The sequence below is a fragment of the Melitaea cinxia genome, chromosome 8 (genome assembly GCF_905220565.1).
Source record: "Melitaea cinxia chromosome 8, ilMelCinx1.1, whole genome shotgun sequence".
NCBI lineage: Eukaryota > Metazoa > Arthropoda > Insecta > Lepidoptera > Nymphalidae > Melitaea > Melitaea cinxia.
In genome coordinates, this window is record NC_059401.1 from 3,854,062 (window position 1) to 3,877,287 (window position 23,226).

At 33.0% G+C, this 23,226-nt stretch overlaps 1 protein-coding gene and 1 long non-coding RNA gene across 2 annotated transcripts; both read left to right on the forward strand.

The window, feature by feature from the left end:
- Positions 1-5,309: 5,309 nt before the first annotated feature.
- LOC123655678 lies at positions 5,310-13,567 on the forward strand. Its single transcript, XR_006743447.1, has 3 exons — positions 5,310-5,782; positions 11,937-11,939; positions 13,556-13,567. It is a non-coding gene; the product is annotated as an uncharacterized LOC123655678 (long non-coding RNA).
- Positions 13,568-14,811: 1,244 nt separating this feature from the next.
- Positions 14,812-15,540, forward strand: LOC123655793 (histidine-rich glycoprotein-like). Its single transcript, XM_045591548.1, has one exon. It carries the CDS (start codon positions 14,812-14,814, stop codon positions 15,538-15,540), a length of 729 nt encoding a protein of 242 aa, XP_045447504.1.
- Positions 15,541-23,226: the final 7,686 nt, after the last annotated feature.

Below are 23,226 nucleotides of genomic sequence, written 5' to 3' on the forward strand. Positions count from 1 at the left end.
TTTAAAAGAAATTTAATGACTGAGATGTTTAAAATATACAATATGCTTAGTTAAGATTAAAGAAATTTTAAGGCCTATTGATTAAAATAATGACAATTTTTAGTTAGTAGAAACTCAGACTGAGAATGTAATGTATGAGCAGTAGATATTTGTTGATTGTTAAAAATGTTAATTAATATTAAGCCTGTGTTAAAGTTCCTTGAGGTTTATGTTTAATAGAACTTTTATGACTAAAGATTTCAAAGTAAATAAGTTAATTTATATTAATTTTAAGAATTATATCGAGTTCAGTTAAAATAATGAAAATTACACAAAACTGTATCTGGTTAAATTTAAAATGGCAACAGGGTATAAGACGGGTAAACTTAATACCAATTTTTTTGGTTAATAAATAATATTCTTTTATATTTTTTGGAAATTTTTATTTCGTCAAGTATGTTAAATAAGAAAAAGAAACAATTTAACGCAGTATCTTTGGGGCTGGCCAATTTGCCCTTGCCCCCTTGGCCGCTTTAGGCGGCCGCTCGGGCAAAGCGGTTTTTTTACAAGTTGTCGTAATTTGGACATCATATGCTTATTATTTCAATTTTCGAGACTTTAAATTCCACAAATCATAAATTTAATAAACTCTTTTCCCATCAGTATAAAATTCTTGTTGAAAATCAATCGTTTGATAGGTTTTTTTTAAACTCAAAGTTAAGGTGGCCGTTTTGAGCTGACCTCCCCTACATGATAACAACCGGGACCGACGCGACGACTTAACGTGCTCTTCGAGGCACGGAGGGGAGACCCACTAGGACTGCACAAACACCCAGACCACGGCAAATACCTGTATTGTCGATACAAATGTTTGTCATGTGCGGGGATCGAACCAGCAACCGCCAGCGCAACAGGTACAATCCATGGCTGTGACCGCTGCGCCAACGCGGCGTCATAAATATTATATTGATATAATTATAAAATTTATGAATATAAATTTATTTATATCCATAAAATATTGTAGTAAAGTTGAAAGTGAGCGCTCAATATCCTTTCTGTAACTATGTGGGTACTGTAAGGGTAACGCAATAGAATAATTTTAGTTTATAAGTGTCGCACAGCTGGGCTTAGGTATCTTCTCATCCGGATAAGAATTAGATCTAAATTTTCAAGACATTCTTTTCCGATTTCGATCTTTGCATGTTACGTCTAGTTATTTTTTTTAACCGACTTCCAAAAAAGGAGGAGGTTCTCAATTCGACTGTAATTTTTTTTTATGTATGTTACATCAGAACTTTTGACTCGGTGGAGCAATTTCGACAAATTTTCTTTCAAACGAAAGGTGGTGTGTGCCAATTGGTCCCATTTAAATTTATTTGAGATCTAACAACTACTTTTCGAGCTATATCTAATAAAGCGTTTTTACTTGACAATTTTTTCGTCGATCTACGTTGTATTATACCGCATAACTTTCTACTGGATGTACGGATTTTGATAATTTTTTTTTTTTGTTGGAAAGGAGATATCCCAAGTTTAGTACCATGATAAAGAAACCAGGATCTGATGATGGGATCCTAGAGAAATCGAGGGAAACTCTTGAAAATTCGCAATAACTTTTTACTGGGTGTACCGATTTTGATAATTCTTCTTTTGTTGGAAAGAAGATATCCCTAGTTAGTACCATGATAAGAAAACCAGGATCTGATAATGGGATCCCAGAGAAATCGAGGGAACTTCTTGAAAATCCGCAATAACTTTTTACTGGTTGTACCGATTTTAATAATTTTTAATTTAATCGAAAGCTGATATTTGTCATGTGATCACATATAAATTTTATTGAGATCTGATAACTACTTTTTGAGTAATCGTTGATAACGTGTAGTTACTTGACTATTTTTTCGTCGATCTACGTTGTATTACTCGTCGATGTAATTGAAGTCGGTTTTTTTTTCGTTTGCGAGCAAACACAATTATTATCCTAATAAATAACATCAGTTTTTTATATCTGTAACCGTTTACTTTTACGGGTTTTACACTTCAATGTTCGTAATACACTAACTAATTTAAATAAACAAATCACTAGTTAAATCTAACTAAACGAACGACCAAATTACATTTTATTTACCAATCCGCTTATAAAACATTTCTAGTGAAAATAATGACCCGGTTAGTGGAAAACAAAACAAAAAAATGAACAAAACAAGTTTAAAAGCTAACAACTGAGACATTAGTAAAAAAAATTCAAGCAATATTTTAAATTTAATTTGTTTAATTTTTTTTTACTCGATGTTAAGCCGTAAAAGAATTTAAACTCAATTTTTACAGCGTAAAATGTGTATTAACTTATAAAGTGTTACTTATGAAATTATCTGCATGTTTATACATTATGCTATGTGTATTCATTATATACTCCACTAAATTTAACGCTTGCTGCGACAAGGTACTATTTTCAAACAACTCCGTCACCCGATATGACTGTGTCGTACCGCCTGTTGCTTTTATTTTCATTACCCGGGGTAACCTAATAAAGTGGTCTACTTTCGCACAAAGAGTTTGCTGTTTCATTAAAAAAATCATATTTACTGGGGAAGGCTTTGCTTTACGTTTTATTTTTAAGTCCCATTAAAGCTCTGCGTTATATAATTTTATTTTATGATAAGATTTTGTTGTCAAAACAGTCTATCAAGTAATTTAGTTAAGCGAGGTTGAATTTAGTCGTCGAGTGGATGGACCAGTTCATATATACTATTGTTAAAAACTTTCCCACGACCCGGCTCCTCTACTCAGTGACGTCGTGCAACGGAACGCGGAGAGCGGGGCAATAACGCCGCGTGCGCCACGTCGCATCATGCGGTAGCGTCGCTCTCTTTGCTTCGAGCTCGCGGCAGCGACGGACGTACTCTCTAGTGCTAATAGAACGCGTACTTGTACTTGTGTCAATAAACATTTACTTAGTTGATGTAAATGAATAAATCTTGTAAGGTTACACCGTGTCTTATTCTTTTTTTTAAAATAAAATTCTCTTTCACTTCTGATTTCTAAGATCAGAAGTGGGATAGATACACGCGCGTTTCGACCGTTCGCCATTGTTATAAATCAACAATAGTGATTGTGTAACATTTCTTTTCTTCTTTCATACGAAAAAAAGAACCTCATGTTGCTCGTTATATGTGTGTCGAGTGTAGTATTTTGTTTAAAATCAACAATAGTGATTGCGTAATATTTTTTGTTTTATTAGGAAAAAAAAGCTTTGTGTTGTTCGTTACGTTATTTGTGTCAAGTGTGGTATTCAGCTATTTAGTTAGAAATGTCTGATCGCGAGTCTGGGTCTACGGGTTGACACACTCCGTCTGAAGAACGATATAAAAAGCAGAATTCTTGTAGACGTCGTGGTAATTCACGCAGTAGTAATAACGACCGTTTGGATAGACAAACTTGTTCCTGTCACAATCGTAGTAAATCTCCCTGTGAAAGTACGAGGGATAGGCGCGTGATGATCCTTTTAATCGAATACTCGAGTGGTTAAATGCACTAGAGAGTAGGCTGCCTACTACGGCGCCATTGACGTCAAGTACGATACCGCATCCCAGCGCCGGGCGTGCATCCCAATTTTCGCACCAGGAAACAACGAGGTCTCTGTGGACGATGCGGAGTCGCACGCGACAGGTCAAGCGTCCGAGGCGCTTCGCGATGACAGCGCAGGGACAGCGGACAGGATTGTTGACGCGTTTTTCATTCAAGTAAGATCTAAGCATTACTATATATCGAACTTTGACCCCAGTGTTCATGATTCTGACCTGTGATGCGCAGAACTAGATCGCGCTCGGAAATTAAATAACTGGGACTAGCGAGAATGTCTGGAATGCATAGGCATATTGCTTACGTGATGATGCTAAATGCTAATGCATGGCTGGATGGCTGGACTGCACGTATACGAATTTTAAAACTGAATTTCGATTGTTGTGGCCATGTGAGGTGAATAAAAAACTGCTTCAGTGATCGGAGGCATTTCTGATCTTCAGATTAAAGCCGTGTCAACGAACGCTAGGTTACAGTTAAATAATATGGTCGAATTTCTGTCGGTATATGTAAAACATAAGAACGCGCCTTCAGCGAATAATCCTGTTCGTTCGTCAAGCGATAGTAGTACGTTAAATCCACGTGACGTGATGCTATTAGGTACGATTGATTGTCATGCTACAGACGTGGAAAAATAGGTGTAACGCCGTAACGATTTCCGAATCGGTGGTAGCTTTACTTTTCAAAATAATAATCACTTTAAAATTTTAATTGGTAAAATGACGATTCGATAGTGCTTTTGAAGGTTATTTGAATAAAGTTTTTTGATAGACAGTGATTTGGTAGCTAATCCGAGTTCCAATATCAATCATTAGGAATGTTTGTTTTTAATCAACTGAGATAGTATTGAACGTAACATAAGTCAAGGTCAGGTATGACCGAGCGAACAAAAGACGATGCTTTTGTTGAGATCTCTCTTGAGTTATTACTTTCGTAATAAAAGCATTGCACTCATTTTGAAAAGAAACATTAACTCAGACGCGTTATATCTCAATCTGACGAAACTGTAACTGATGCTTTTATTTAAAAATGTGAGTTCTCTGTTTGGTTACTCCCATACGAATTGTAGTACACATCGACACTTGTTTTAGAGTTCAGAATTTTGAAAATAAGTTTTATGTTGTGTATCACATTGCAATACGTAATATCTGATATTGGACAAAAAAAAAGTTGAGCGTTATTGCCGGATAATATTAAACAGTGCTACATACTGTTACCACCGACATGAGATGTGGTTTGGAGCTTAGCCTAAACATGACTACGCACGATTAGATGTCTGTTGCCTATTTTTAAATGTTACAGCTGTGACCACTAGCGACCAACTTCACGTGTAACATAATGTGGCCAGAGGTGCGAAGAGTATGTGCTGCCTGCCTGAGCTACGTTGAGTACTGCTGCGCGTGACATACTCAGCTGAGCGTTCCATCCTGCGACCTGAGCTGCGTCGGGTGTGCGCAACGCGTGACATACTCAGCTGAGCGTCGCACCGTACAGCCTGCTGATGAGTGGCAAATTGCTTGGCCTGTGCTGCAGTGCTGGGCCTGTGTTGCAGTGCTGGGCAGAGAAGAGTGAGCTGCATGTGACGCTTTGCAGATGGATTAATATTGTTGCCCCGACATTGTGGCAATTGTTCGCCCCGACATTGTGGCGTTTGTTAGCCCCGACATTGTGGCTGTAGTTTGCCCCGACATTGTGGCAATTGTTCGCCCCGACATTGTGGCGTTTGTTAGCCCCGACATTGTGGCTGTAGTTTGCCCCGACATTGTGGCAATTGTTCGCCCCGACATTGTGGCGTTTGTTAGCCCCGACATTGTGGCTATAGTTTGTGAATACGAGTTGTAGCTACCTATTTTAATCTGATCACTTGAAATGCACACTTGTGATCATTTTACAATGGGATGTTGTCAACGACAACAAAGTATGAAACAACAATCAAAAGATTTCTTTTGCTTTAGATGACGGTGGTTTGACTGTGGTTAAAGCAGAGCCAAGCCGAGGGGAGTTAAGCTGACGAGGACGTTCAGCTGTCAGGAGAGGCCGTGTTAAAAACTTTCCCACGACCCGGCTCCTCTACTCAGTGACGTCGTGCAACGGAACGCGGAGAGCGGGGCAATAACGCCGCGTGCGCCACGTCGCATCATGCGGTAGCGTCGCTCTCTTTGCTTCGAGCTCGCGGCAGCGACGGACGTACTCTCTAGTGCTAATAGAACGCGTACTTGTACTTGTGTCAATAAACATTTACTTAGTTGATGTAAATGAATAAATCTTGTAAGGTTACACCGTGTCTTATTCTTTTTTTTAAAATAAAATTCTCTTTCACTTCTGATTTCTAAGACTATTATACTATGTACTATTCTATTACGGCCGATTTGCTATGGAAGTGTTTTACTATCGTAATTGAGCGATACATTTGTTAAAAAACTGCACTAACCTTTTATCCTTAATTTTACGTTTTTTTTTTTTTTTTTTTGAAATTAGACAATAAATTACGAGTATCTATTCATTTATTTATTTATTAATAATTTATTGCACAATACATTAAAGAATTGTACCAGCCAACCTTAGGACGTACAAGAGCAGACGTTTGTAGGTGTGCAATTATTGTATTAGTAAAATTCACATTAAGAAGAAAACAAAAGGGAGGAATAATAAGGTAACGTTAGTGGCAATCGTTATATTATATACACGAGCAATAATTCATATATATACCATACAAATATATACATAAACAGATACAAACTTGCATACATACATACACATATAAATACATACATACAAACATACATACATACATACATACATACATAAATACATACATACATACATAAATACATACATACATACATACATACATACATACATACATACATAATACTTAATAAGCTGTAGTTAATAATCTATAGGATCACTTGGTACATATATTACAATACTTGTTTCAAATGTGAGCTCTAACCACTATTTATTGTAATATTTTATCTTATGTTTTAATTGAAATAAATTAATTTAACTCAAAAAACCGTCTCCTTTCAATTTTAATTAATATATTATGTTAATGATTTAGTTTTCGTATTTTTATTGAGCAAAAGTTTTATAGTTTGACATTAAACTGTAGTCACTATTGAGTATTAAGTTTGTATGTCTAAGATCTACTAAACTTTGGACTTAAGAAATTCGATTCAATAAAATTTTAAGTAAATTTTTAGGTAAAATGTTAGGTAACTAAAATACTTAAATATTCTTTACCTTCATTGTGAAAAGTTGTTCTTAAGGATTTAAAAATCCTTTTCATACGAGATAAGAATAGATAAACGTTAAAAAGTTGTAAGTACTTATCAATTCCTTTTCAAAAAATATTCTAAAAGTAACTTTATAAAGTGACAAAAGATCGTTTGGGAAATGGAAAAGTTGTCTATCTTATTTCCAATGGAATGCAATGATCTTTTTTTGCGTTCCTTTATTAACAGTTTTATAATGTTTTAAATTAATACGATTTTTTTTTTTACTATTTTATTACTAACACGAGGTTCCGCCCACATTATGTTTAGGAATAAAATGATATTGTTCAGTTAAAAACATAGGTCAAATTATTCAGATTATTTCAGATATTTTGCAGATTTTTTTTTAAATTTTCCGAAATTATGACCAATTTTTCAAGTCAATCATTACATAGTATAAAACAAAGTCGCTTCCCGCTGTCTGTATGCTTAGATCTTTAAAACTACGCAACGGATGTTGATGCAGTTTTCTTTAGTAAAAAGAGTGATTCCTGAGGAAGGTTTATATTTTTAATACATGCATAATATAGTAGAGAAACACTTATAGCTTTTGCAACCGTGTGAAGGTCGAGGGGTCACTAGTTTATTATAAAACGAATGTATCAATTCTATTCGTATTTAGGTTTCCAGTAAACTTTTACTGTATTTGTCGTCACTTTAATTAAACTGTATAGTTAAGTAAAATATTTGTACATATTCACACTTAATAAACATGGTTTAGTCTGAAACAGGAAACCCTTTAACTTATGTTTTAAATACAAGGTGTATACTTATGTACAATTACAAAATTTCAGTCCCGTACAAAACGAGACGTCGATTTCTAAAAGTTTTATGATGTGAAAGAAAGGGCGTTACTATCGAGAAAATAATGGAAAAGTTTTTGCATTTAATTCCATTCCTATTTATGTTTTATCGTCTGTCGAAACCACTCGAAGTACTGAACTAAATTTACCGTGTATAAAATAGTGTTCACACGGCCGATGTCTTTCTGTTCTTTTGCCAAAACTAATTGAAAGGAATCATAAAATAAATTCGTTTTAAAGGTAATGTCTTCAGTTTGTTTTTTTATTAGCCTAGTGCGATGAGTATAACAAGATTAAATCCATCACTTCATCTTGCTAGTGAGCAAACTCTCACTTGAAGGTAAAGAATCAAAGGATTATATGAATTAATCCATTGTGTTTAATAGTAAATTTTAATAGTAGATTTATTTTAATAACTAATGATAAATTTATTTTAATTTATTGTGGCACTATTAAAATTATGATAAAAGAAGTTAAGTAAAACGCAAATAATTGTAAGGCTCTGAATTATATAAAAAGTTACATCTTTTTAGCGAAATTAGAAGGTTCAATGTTTCTTTGTAAGTTTTTTTTGTTTTTTTTTTTTTATAATAACTCCTGAATGCGCTGAACTACGGGTAATAGGGATATTTCGATGATAAACATTGGTTCTTATATATTGTTACGTGTTAGGGTTCGAAGGATTTGGAGAGAAAGTAACAATATATTCGAAATATTTTCCAAATTTTGAAATATAATATTTAAGAGCTATTGGTATTGAGGGGCACGTATCAGTTATTTCTTGGTAGTATTTTCTTCAAACAACGTGGTCTAAGTTAGCGTTCGCTTTTAAATTTATTTCAAAACTCTGCAGGATCCGGCAAAGTGTTATCCTTTCATATTTTATAGTGGTCTACAAAATTCGTGGCTTAAATCTAATATTAATAAAATAAAACTAGAGAATTTGTTAGTTGAATTGATAGAACTGGTCGCATTTAAGAAATTTCAAGACAAAAACGGAATGTTTTTTATTTATTTAAATATATAGACATATAGATAAGACGTTAAAATGCAGCCTAAGATATATGGTGCGCGCTTGCCTAGAAGATGCCTATTTGTCAGAAATGGCTATAAATACTTTATATCAAAAATAAAATAAAAATAAAACATACTCAAAGGTATTTTACAAAATTGATAACATGAAAAAATTTAACTGTTAAAGTAACTCTAACATTAATCATTCCTATTATAATGTAATGTCAAATCTTACAAACTGGAGTGTTAAGCAAAAAAAAGTAAATACAGTAGGCTGTTATAATATGTTATATATATAATATATAATAGTTTAGAGTGCAGTTTATTTTTGTTAATTTTTTTGCAATAATTTTTTCTACCGTTAATTATTAATATTATTCGAGCAGTACTTAATGAAATGCAAAATATAGTAAGAATTAAACATAAAAAATCTACTATATTTGTAACGTACTATATCAACGGAACTAGGAAGAAGTCTGAAATTTTTTGAAGAAAACTTGGCCAGAAATCCCATAACGTACTTGTACGTGGTTGTCAAACAATTTCTCTTAATGTCTCTGAAATACACGTTTCCAACCTAAAAGCGTTGACATTTTATAGCTAAGTGCAAATCGTTGCGTCTGGATAGTCTGACACTTCCTATTTTTCCGTTTTAAAAACGAAATTTTCAGATTTTTATGTCACGTACAATGTTTTTAACGGTAGCATTGATCAACAATATTATTTATATTGATGATCGATTTTTGCATATACTAGGTAAATTTTACAAACAGCCATGAATATGCTCTTTAAGTTCACACAAAGGTATGTTTTTTTTATCTTACTTTCTTATTTGGATATTACTGTCGAAGCCATAATTGAACCTATTGAACCTTTATATCAAAATTTCAACGATTTGCCGCTAGATCAGAATAGTTCCCTTTGTACATTAGAACAATAATATTCAGAGTTGTACAATAATCAGCTGTTCTTAATCAACAAAATAAAGAAAGATCTCTCTTTGTAATTAGTTGAGTTGGTAAAAATTCAACATACAAGGATAAAGATTATTTCTGTGAGATCATGACGTTATTATTAAAGATAGACAAAGGCCATTACCGCTGAACAAGAATAGACAAAAAAGGCGTTATTGTATCAGTCTCCAACTTACAATTGCCCCCCGCCAGGCTGACGTAGACAAGATGTCTAGAGTAAGAAAGAATTTGGGTGACGGTTGTCATCCAATTATGGTGACGATTGAGATAGGCTTATGCTAGAATACGTATCGATGTGTAGTGACTATAAGAGCCTGGATCGCCCATCATGGTCTTCTTATAGGTTAGAGGAAATACGAGGGTATATGCATGTACAAACGATCATGCTGTTACTTCAATATCGTTACAAGATCAATATACGGGTTTTAGTTGATAAAAAAATCCACATAATCCGATCACCATTTCAGGAATCTAATTTCTTTTGAATATTTCCTCTGCATCAGTAAAAGAAGAAGTTCGACGATTAATAGGGTATATGGGATGCACACACACACACACACACACACACACACACGCTGCGACAAATACATATATAACGCAATATAGGTTGATATGTGGCGGAAATTATCACAATATGACAAATACAATGGTTATTTTATGTTTTATGAGTCTTCCTGCCACGCCAAGTTAGACAATGACGCTAAGAATACATCATATTTTCTCGTACCGCAACTACACCATACAGTGCATTACTCTTTAAAGGTCAAACAACGGTTCGTGTGACTGTCACAATACGAACAGCCTCTTCAATATAACATCGTCAGTTATTTATTTATGGATAACAAACATATTTATACAGTTATGACTTGAGAAATGCTTATCTTTTCAACACTTGTAGCGGTACTAGTGACAACAATCTTTTGTATTCGTAAATTTTTCTTCACTATTTATCTTAATTTTAATAAAACGATTGAGGCTTTCGTTTGTATGTAAGTAGAACATAAGTGTAAATATATGGTAACTAGAAAATAAGTGTAGATATAGACATAGATAAGAAAATGAATAAAATGTTCAGAAATTATGAATGAATGAATAATGAATGATCAAAGAGTATTTATAAGGGAAAAATACCCCTTTATCCAGGCATGTATTTGAATACCCCTACTTTTCCTCCAATTAGAGATATATTTTTTAACTAGAGGAAAAGTTGTGAAAAAAGTATTTCGTATTTTCTTAAAATAGCTTAGCATTATTATCTGATCATCTTGCTCACTGTAGACATTAGATAAAAAAACTTGACTGACTTATTTTTTTTTTTTTTTTTGTAGGAAAGACGACTTTTGGCAGCATTTCTATATGACTAGTCAAAAAGAATTTTTCAATTCGAAGTAGTAGTTCTTGAGATTAGCGCACTAAGTTATACATATATATACTTACCAGCTGCTGCCCGTAACATCGTCTGCGTGAACGCTATACAGCACCAAAAATACCCACGATTATACCTTTTAAAATTACATTCATTTACCCGTTTCTTCTTCACATTTCATATCTACAGAAAAATCTCATAGATGACGCCGCTTTAAAATTGTCCTGTCTACTTATATTCATTTAATTATGTTTATCGGCTTAGTTACTTATATTGCGTAATTTTTATAGTGTGAAGCTAACTTATATATAATGGTTATTAACATAATAACAACAACATTCAAATATGCGTCGTAAGATTACACGTTGTTACAGAATGCGTTGAGGAAATAACGGTTCACTGCTCGTTCCCGGTAGGTGATAGTATGATAATATGTAGCCTATATGTTGACCCGACTTCTTAATAATATTCGAGCCAAATTTGAAGTAAATCCATGCGGTACTTTTTGAGTTTATCCCGGACATACATACAGACAAACAGAAAAACAGACAAAAATTCTAAAAACTATTATATTTTTGGCTTTGGTATCGACTGTAGATCACACCCCAAGTATTATTTAAAAAAAATATTCAATGTACAGTTTTGACTTTCCTACCATTTTGTTATATGTATAGATAAATTAACACACACTCGAGAAACTGTAATTGCGTAATTTATTAGTTTCTTAAAACCTAAGCAACGTTTATGGCTATTGCTCCTTTTCCAGAGACATAATTGGATGATATGATTAAATTAACCGAGCATATAAACATAAGAGTAATATGCATACTTAGGATCGATTTTATCGACAACAAAAAAAGAGGTTTTTAATTCGAGTGTATTTTTTTATTACCTCGTAACTTTTCACTGCATGTACTGATTTGATAATTTTATGATTATTCAAAAGCTAGTGCTTGTCATGTGACAAGTAGTTTTTAAGTTTTCAAAAATACAATTCAATAATTGTATGCATAAAGGATAATGCATCGTTAAACACTACAATATTTAAAGCAAAGATATTTTTAATTTTTAATAATTCTAGAATATTCTTTGTACATTCTAAAATTCACGGAACGCTATAATACAAACAAGCCTTGTAAATAACTCGTCGGAATATAAACATTTGTTGTTGAAGTTAAATTATGAAAAATATTAGCCCAGTCGAAGCTTTACTTCCACGAGTCTCCCTGAAGGGTCGTTGCAGATCTTTTTCTGCGATCCTTATTCTGGAGAATTCGTAAATAACTTAAAATTATAAAGAATAATGCGTATTCGTCCAGCTTTATAAAAGCTTTTATTGTAATAGGAACTGTTTGTCTGAAATTTGAGAAAATTGAAGATTTGTTTACCATCGTAGTGCGGGCTTTTAATATTTCAAATGCATTATTAAATTTACAGTTTTTCAGACACCTATTACTATAACCCGTTTTAAGTAGCTTTCAATATCATATTTTAACAATGTTATGGCTAGCTGTTCAAATCAATAGAGCACGTGAAATAAAAAATTAAAAAAAATTATTGCATGTTTAAAAGATAATAAACTGGAGTAGAAACAGGATTTGTCTGATTTAAGTTTCTCGTAGCATTATTAATTGTTTTCGTATTTTTATCATTAAAATGATATAAAATACTGGTTAAAGAACGCGAAAAAAAATGGACACTTGAATAATTAAAAAAAATGTTTATTATTTACTCCGTTGGTTTACTTATATCTTAATAAGGTATGACGCAAAGGGCTTATAAAATTATCAAAATCATCTTTCGTCATTTTTTAAAATAAGTTGTAAGTTGTTATTAAGTAATTTAAGTATCCCGCTTTTGATATTTTAATATTCAGGATTACTAGAATAAGACTTCCGGGAACGGCTGCGGACAATCCTATTGTTGTTTTGATTAAATTTCGACAGGGCAATGCAGATTGTTCTTTTTATGCAGCACGGATGAAATTGAAATGGACGAAAAAAATATTTTTTACGCCCGATACCCGTGGTATTGTGCAAATAGCCTTTGACGTCATATTGTAGTGAGAATCCATAGTTCGTGTGTATACACGCTACGTTCCAGTTAAAAAAGAATCAAACATCCTGTATATAGTTCTATCTGTATCTTGAATACAAATATTAAATGGTAAAATATTTTTATGTGTTTTGTAAACATTTATAGAGACAAAAACGAAACTTCGTTGCAATCAGTCAGTCAGTTCAGCCTATTGCAGTCCAATGCTGGACATAGGCCTCCCCTAATTCGCACCAGACATCCTGGATTTTCCGCAACGCTCATCCAGCTTATACCGGCAATCTTACGTAGTTCGTAGGTCCAGCGGGCTGGAGGATGTCCCACGCTGCATTTACAAACCTCGTTTGTTATTGGTTAATATTGTTTATGATAAATATATTTATTTATTTATTGGTCAAATTAAAACTCTTAAGGAAGCTAAGAACATGAGCACTTCAATGACTTCATTTTTATGTATGAAAATTTAGACGCTGTGTTTACAATCATTTGGGAATTATTTTATTTTTAGAGCTTGTATTGTATGTAGTGTTGCTACTAGACATTTTTTTTTATAAAACAACATAATTTTGCTTGAATATTTTTGTGAATAAAATAACAATATTCAAATTGTATTTTATCACAATCTATGCTGCTTTCTGTCTTCGCTTTGAAACATAAAAAACGGATTTTTTTTCTCTAGTGAAAAATAACTTATTTAAGAACTTATGAAATTCCCTTTTCCAAAGTTTTGTTAAAAATTTAATAAGTTCTTTATAATAAAGTTCTGTGTTCTGTGTGTGGGCGTAAATGAAACATTATGGATCGTATTGAGTCGAAACTTACGCTATTTCGCCTGTTAAACAATAAGTTATATAAAACGGCACAATCGTTATAAAAGTTGAAATGTTAAAATATAATGCTACAACTGAGGTAGGGCACAGCAGGAATTTCCTGCTCAAAATATGGAGCAGCCCGACTGGGGTAGTACCTCGACCTTAGAAAAGACCACAGCTAAATAATACTGTTTTCAAGCGGTATTGTGTTCCTGTTGGTGAGTAAGGTGACCAGAGCTCCTGGGGGGGTTGGGGATTGGGTCGGCAACGCGCTTTCGATGCTTCTAGTATTGTAGGCGTCTATAAGCTACGGTAATCTCTTACCATCAGGTAAGCCGTACGCTTGTTTGCCGACCTAGTGATATATAAAAAAAGCACAAATATATTATATGTATACACATTTTTTTAATTCATAAAGAGCTTAAAAAATATAATTTTAAATTGTCGTTATTCGGTGAAGGTGAAAAAAAAGTTTACGATTAAAGCTTAAGCTTTAAGACAGTTTAAAAATAATTTATGTACTAACACAAATAGGAAATGAAATAAAATTGTATAAAAATTTGCTAAATTATTTGTATGAAAAATTATAGTTCCATTTTTAATATATTTTCAAAAACTAAAATATAATTCTCATTCATTCATTATATTACATTATATTCATTCTATTTTATTAATTCTTTAAAAAAAATTTGAAAACCACTGGACCGTACACTGGATAAATAATTTTCTCTGTATACCCAAATAATACAACTAATTAGTTGTCTGAGCATCACAATAGCAAATTTATTAATAACGAAACTCAATTGAAAATCGGAATGCCGCGTAACGGTTCAGCGCCTAAAACTTGTCCCTGAATATTGCAATCGCATTACCAAACACTTTCTTCATCTGAACTAAACGACTATAAAAGAACCAATAATAAACTAACAAAGTATAGAAACAACAGCAATCAACATGAAGTTGGTTCTAGCCATCGGCTTGCTCTGCCTTGTGGCAGTATACGCCAAGAACTTAGGCGAAGATGAGACAGATCTTGTAGCCGCTGCAAGTGGTAAATCGTCTAAACATGAAGAAGGAGGTGGCAAGGAACACCATGCCCACCATCACCACGAGCATGGTGAGAAAGGTCATAAAGGACACAAAGGACATCATCACCATCATAAGGGAGAGCACGGTCATCATGGCAAGCATCATCATGCTGGACATCATCACGAGCACGGTGGCGATCACAAAAAACACTGGGATGAGCACGATCATCACGGTCACCATCACGAGCATGGCCATCACCATAAAGGTGGCAAACACGGCCACCACAAGCATCATGATAAGGGAGAAAAGACCGACGGCTATCACAAGAAATACCATAAGGACCACTTCCACAAGGACCACCACTTCTACGATGACCATCACCATGAGGGCAAACATCACAAACACGGTCACCACCACGGACACCACGAAAAGAAGGGTGGAGACCACAAGAAAGGAGGACATCATCACAGCGGCCATCATGAGCATCATCATGCCAAGAAGGGTCATCATGACAAGCATCATTACGATGAAGACCATCACGGACACAAGGGTCACCACGGTCATGAGGAACATCATCACGGCCATCATGATCATGGCAAAAAGGGTGGTCATCATGATCACAAGGAGTGGGGCTTCCATCACGGCAAGCACTGATCTCTATCCAAACTGTGATATTATTGATAAGTTTAGAGTTATAGATGCGCTTCTGTTATCAACGTAATGAACAATAGATACTACTTTGTTGCTACAGTTAAATAGATTCTCACAGTTTTCTATATGTATATTTAAGTTTTTAGAATACTTCTCATTCCTGACTAATGTACAAAGTTATTAGATTAACAAATACGTGAAGAATATTGTTTGATATGTTAAGTGGTTTTGTTAATTTTGTGTATAAGAAAAATATTATTCGTAATAAATGAATCGAAATAAATCCCTTAATTTCATTTAGTCATATCTTCATCTAATTAATTTATATTTGGAATATCTTTAAAATATTCCAAAGAAGTTATTGTAAGCAATGCGTGGGTAATTTTAAAAACAAGTCTATTACAGTTCATTCACTCACATTTTCGATCAAGGTTAATTTATTCATTGATATTAAGTAAAAGTTTTTGCTCAAATTGAATGAACTTGACACAAAGCTAACACGAATTCATTTCAAATTACACAATTCATTGAATTTTTGTAATAATAATAATAATGTATCATTTATTTGCAAGAAATGTAGTTTTATAGATTTTATAGATGACATCTCCGACATTTCACGTATGATACATCATTACAGCCTATACCGTCCACTGCTGGACATAGGCCTCCACAAGTTTACGCCAAAAATAACGTGAACTCATGTGTTTTGCCCATAGTCACCACGCTGGGCAGGCGGGTTGGTGACCGCAGTACTGGCTTGTCGCACCGAAGACGCTGCTGCCCGTCTTCGGCCTGTGTATTTCAAAGCCAGCATTTGGATGGTTATCCCGCCATCGGTCGGCTTCTTAAGTTCCAAGGTGGTTGTGAAACCTTGTTATCCCTTAGTCGCCTCTTACGACAGCCACGGGAAGAGAGGGGGTGGCTAAATTCTTTAGTGCCGTAGCCACACAGCACATACATTTTACTAAAATATAAAGTATCTAAACATTTAACAATATTAAATAATGCATTTTGCACATTTTTATTTTGATAGTTAACTTTCAAACAATAAAAGCATGCTATAAAATATCATAATTAACAACATATAAAACAGAATAATTACGAAACAAATAATTGTTTTAAATGAAAACTAGCTATACCCGTGCGAATAATTCCCACTAAATAAGTATAATAATTATCACTTTACAAAATTACAAAAAAGTATTTATAGGTGAGTTGATTTGAAATTGAACAAATAATTTACTGACCGTCTATCATGTTGACGTTGTTTCAAAATTAAAGCCGTCGTATATATAACTTTAATAATTAATTAATTTAAAAAATAAAAACAATAATAAATGTTTTTTACAGACAGTGAAGTACAATGGGCGGACTTATGGCTAATTAGCCATTTCTTCCAGACAACCCATATTCATATATATTTAACTATTAACAAAGGTCATAGCTCTGATTGTTGCTCTTAAGATCGCTGGTCTAACCTCTGCTCGAGACAAATTACTATTCGCTAAATCCATACGTGGTCATGGCGTTTATCATTTTATTTTGTGTATTTCTAGATAATCCTCGTGTAATTCTCCTTGGTCGATATATGTATGTGAAGCGTTTACGTGTTTATTAAAGTTAAATAGAGTTTATGGTTTAATAAAACAATAAAAGTAATTATTTTAAAAGTGTACACTACAATTTAACGTAGTAAAAAAAATCGTTAGAAAAATTATGTAACATACAGTTTATTTTAATGTCAAGACTTTTATAGGTACAAAGTAATATTTTAACAAAGCTTTTATCAATAATGGTAAATGAAAATACAATATAAAGAAGCTATTTTTGTGGACATGACCTTTATTAGATCTTATTTTTGGCACTTCAAGAGTGACCGCTTGTAAATATATTTTTCGAGTTACCCTTTTCTTGTCGTGTCAATCTAAATGTCACGGTAAATTTCCTTTTTATCCTTTTTTCACCGCAACAACCAATTTTAGCATAATATCTATATAAACTTCTCTAAATAATATATTTGTTTCAAACAGAATCATTCAAAAATATTTTCATTGGCGATATTTTTTGTTTTATGGATAATCCTTCAATTTCTTATATTTCTAAATTATTTTGAAATGGAACCTCAATTAACGATATAGTTTTTAGCGATTTTTTGTGTAGATATTTTAATATGAATAATAAAATTGATACTAAATAATAACCTTGCGTCACTAAATTTCTCACATTACTGTTTGGGTTACAGTTTGCGTCAGATGATATCTTGGAAGTGTGTTTGTTCACACATCAATGATGATCTTGTAATAATTGTGTTTGCTCGCAAACGAAAAAAAAACCGACTTCAGTTACATCGACGAGTAATACAACGTAGATCGACGAAAAAATAGTCAAGTAACTACGCGTTATCAAAGGTTACTCAAAAAGTAGTTATCAGATCTCGATAAAATTTATATGTGATCACATGATAAACATCAGCTTTCGATTAAATTAAAAATTATCAAAATCGGTACACCCAGTAAAAAGTTAGGCGGTTTTTCGAGGGTTCCCACGATTTCTCTGGGATCCCATCATCAGATCCTGGTTTCTTTATCATTGTACTAAACTAAGAATTTCTCCTTCCCAACAAAAAAAAAAATTATCAAAATCGGTACATCCAGTAGAAAGTTATGTGGTATAATACAACTTAGGTCGACGAAAAAAGCGTCAAGTAAAAACGCATTACTAGACATAACTCGAAAAGTAGTTGTTAGATCTCAAATAAATTTGAATGGAACACCACCACCTAACACACACCACCTTCCGATTAAAAAAAAATTGTCGAAATCGGTCCACACGGTCAAAAGTTCTGATGTAACACATAAAAAAAATAATACATAAAAAAAATACCGTCGAATTGAGAACCTCCTCCTTTTTTGGAAGTCGGTTAAAAATAGCAATATATTATATATGACTGTTCGATTTCTTTTACAACCTTAGAAGATTTTTAATTGGACAATATTTTGTGTTCGTTTTTTGTGTTTCTAAGTTTTAGCTACTACGTCAACGTAATCAGACTTTTATAATTATTTTTTCAAATTAAATGAAGTCAATTATTTACTCAATAGGGTGTGATTTTTACAGTTAATTTTACGTTAATATTAACCGTTAAAAGCAGCGAAGTTTCAAAATTTCACTGTTAAAACTGTTTATTATTTTTTAATTAATTTACAATTGCAAATCAAAACAAATTTACAATTTTTCTCAATACTGATTAAATTATGTGACGTCACGTAGCCCTATCCGCAGCGACAAGCAGTTAGCTCGTTATTAATGTAGATAGTTGTGTTAGTTTGTACATCAGCAAAAGTTAGTAAACAGCAGTTAAGACCGGATCGTTGAACTTACAAAGTTACTTCAGGATGTTTGGTGTATTCGCCGCAAACTGAACAAAGATGTAGTGAGGACTTTGTAAAAACACTGACCTGTTCTTACATTGTTTGTGTATTTTACTTTGAAACAAAGGAATATAAATAAAACAAGCTTATGTACAGGAAACGTTTGAAAATTGTCCGCTCAATACATAAGTAGTCGAGTCAAAATAATAGATATTGTTTTGACTGAAAAAAATCTAGATATTGACCCAAACTGTTCATGCATAAACACGTATATTTTACTAAAGTAATGTAAACATTTATACCGCATATTGTTAAAAAGAATGAATTTTTAAATAAACTGAGAATGTTTAACCATACTCTTAGGTCCTAATCATTTATTTAATGGTCAGTTGAAATTTAAAAAAAAATCGGCCAGGTGCGAGAAGGACTCGCGCACTAAGGGTTCCATACAAATAAAAATATATATTTTTTTATTATTATTATATACTTTATTGACTAAAAAAGAATATACAGAAAATTATACGTATAGACGAAGTTGATGGTAAAGGTGGTTTTATTACATGATGTAACATAAAAATTATGCATTTCGCAATGTTTCCTTTACTATTGCTATAAGAAATTGCTTCGTATAAAATTTTAAGATTCTGAGTTCACCAGAAGTACCTTGTAGGTTTTGATTATCTTGCAAAACTCGAAAATTTGCAGCATAAACATCTATCTCTATATCTTTTGAATGTGTTTGCTCAGAAGTTTGATTTTTTCACAACTCTAATGGGCACTAGACTTGAGGATTTGATATGAATTTCAGCTTGATACCTCCACGCGTTCCTGAGTAAGGTCTTGACAGACGGATAACAAAGTGATCCTATAAGGGTTCCGTTTTATCCTTTTGAGGTACGGAACCCTAAAAATAAGTACTTGAAATTCTCAAACTATTAAACCATCACCTAACCCAAATGAGTCAATTAATCAGACTGAGAACGACAATAAAATAACAAGCAACATCCAAGAACAAAGATTTAGTGGTTAGTCACAAAACAATACAATTAAGCTTAACAGACGAAATAGTCGTATTAAACATAGATTAACTCAGCGATTACTGTATGACTCCAACAATCAATAAAGTTTAAACTGTACTAAAAGTACGCCTGAGACAACAGAATGTGCATGCAGTACAGTTTTATAACTATACCAATTTGTATTCGGATTCCCTAAGCTACGGTACAGCGATACGGAACAGCTATCTCAACCGATAAATGGCTTTACGTTAATGTCATCTGATTTGATTCTAGAAATATTTAACAACAAATTAAAAGTATTTAGTTAACTGCATCAGTTTAGTAGCTTTTTCAGCGTACCAAAGACGACATTGCATTCCACATTTTGTACTATCCATAATTATATATCTATGTAAGTTCTTAAAGCGCTCATACTTTTAGCACTGTCGAAGCTTCTTCATGAATATTTGTAAAGTAAATTTGAAAAAATGATATGTTAACAAAATAACTTCACTGTCTAATGTAAAGACTGTAACAAGTATACATAAGCTAATACTCGTAGTAGAAACACCAATAGAAACAAATATCAGGGAAACAGTTAACGATAATGCAGTTCGAGCCACTTACTTTTATTGCCAACGAGCTGGTAATCACTAACATTTTTATAAACTAAAGAAGACAAACGAATTCACATTCCGTTGAAGACTAAGAATATTCTGCAGGCACTATGCAAAGTCAAATAAATCATTTCAGAGTACCTATAACATAAAGTAGCTGACTTTATCTCCGTGATCTCCGAAGTCACGTCATAGGTTTTGATACAGCGCATGCAAGGAAAAAAGTATTTATTTTATCGCTTGACAAAGATAACTTTCCAAATATCTTAAGCTTGTGTTCACTATTTTTACTGGAATACGTTCAGCATTCTAGCGCTTTAGGTAAAGATTTATGCGTCCAGTAAGCGTCTTCGACCAAGAATCTATTATACCAGGCTTTTCCTGTACGGAAACTATTAGAGCTATCCCGGACAGTACGCTTTATAACATATTTTATATGAGGTCTGATATACCTACATCAAATTCATAAATAAAAAATGCTTAAATGAATAAGACAACAATGATTTTATTTTTCAATTTAAGTATTTATTATTGAACTGTAACTAATTAGTTAGATTTTAGTGATACTTTGTGTAAGAAATGACTAATTACCGAATAAATTTGCACATTCTCTTGTACCCACTTAGAACACAGCATAATCATCTCTATCATCCAACCGTTTCGTTGCGCAAAATTTTGAAACTACGATAACTGTCTTAATCAGCTTATTATGAGGTAATACGCAGCAGGGAATATCTTGCTTAAAGTCTGACGCTGCCTAACTAGGAAAATATCTTAACATTGCAGAAGATTACAGCTAAATAATACTAATCTGAAAAGGTTAGGCAATCACGCTACTACGATTCTGGTTGATATATAACTTCCCTTACATGATTAAACAATCTTTACCAGGTCTAAAATCTATGATAATCATCAGGACCGCTGGTTTTACGTTGTCACTGAAACTCGGTAAGAGGACTCACAAGGACAAATACTTTCTGACTAGAATAAACATTTGTATCCCGATCCTGAATTGAACCCTACACACGAACTTTGTATTTTCTTGAAAATATTTATTATATATCATTTTTTTTTTCAGATTAGAGGTGTAGAATTGGAACGAATAGCTCTAACGTTCTATGTCTTGATAGTGTTGGCCGTGTTCGCCGTTAGTATGGCTCCCATCCAGGAGCGATAACCGGTGAAATACTTGCTGTGTCCGACAAAAAAGTTTAGGTATTCCGTCTAACGTACTTTTGTGTTTTATTTTATTTGTGTCAATGATCTTAAGTAGCAACAGTAATATTTTTCAAATGATATATATTTTAGTAATGTGATACAAGTTTTTACACTTTTACGGTCACTGATACTATGATATATACATATAAATATAGTAAAATGGAATATTTGCTATGTTTTTTGTTGGTCATTTTGAGTTTTGAGTTTCTAATATTTCAGCAATATCAAGCGCCATCGGTCACGAGGGCAAAGAATCCATGCAACGATATAGCAACAACTCAAAATCACTAATAATGAACAAAAAAAAATGGACTCATTTTAAAAATTATTTAGAACATGCTACTCTTTCACTGAGTGATATATTATGCTTTATATTTGAATAAAAAAAAAAACCAAAATCGTAAAATTCGCGGGGGCGAAGCAACGAAAGGAAGGCTTGTAAATTATCACTGGTAGGAATCAAAATAAGAGTAATAATGTGTATCTGTGAACTCAATACGTAGGGAGACGGTAAATACAAACTACCTATAGTCATAATTTATTCAGCACGTCAAATTTTAATGCAATGAGCATTTTTGGATTTAACTAGAACTCATATTTCGATGCAGGCAACTGTATTAGTAAACGTTTTTGCACAAATTCATTGTGTTCTATACTTATCTCGGTGTTAGAAAGAGACAGCAAGCCATTAATTACTACTAACTATTTAACTATAGCTGGGTTTCCTTGCAAACAAAAAACAACTTGTTTGTACTGATTTCTTGGTACCTAAGTTAGTTTTAATTACATTATTTTTATTGATCAAATAACCCGTTTATACTATTAATTAGATATAAAACATTACAATGTCTTCCATTTCAATTGTTTTAGATTCAAGATAATGTTACGTACACGTAAAAATTCACCAAAATATTTTTTGTTATATTTGTGGTGCTAGTACAAAACTAGGCCTACATCGCAGAAAATTAACACCTATAATAAAAAAGGCTTACCTAACATATCTTATTTTCTTTTGAAAATAGAAGAAAAAGACAAAAGCTGGTGACCAAAGATATGTTGCAAAACATGTGCTATATATAACTTTGACTGATTGGTTAAAAAGAGGCTAAGAAATCATTACGATTGAGTCGTCGTATGATCTGTAGCGAGCAACAAAATAACATACGTTACTGCTATTTATGTCGAAAAAAGAACGCGGGTAACTTGTAAAATATGTCATAGCTAGCCTTGCCCGCGACTTCTGACGTCCGCGTGTAATTTAACAAAAAAGTTATTGTTCATTTCGCAATGTACTATAATTATGTTTGCTGGCAAACGAAAAAAAAACCGACTTAAATTACATCGACAAGTAATACAACGTAGGTAAACGAAAAAATAGTCAAGTAAATACGCATTATCAAAGATTTCTCCTAAAGTTGTAAACAGACCTCGATGAAATTTAAATGTGACCACATGATAAACACCGGCTTTCGATTAAATTAAAAA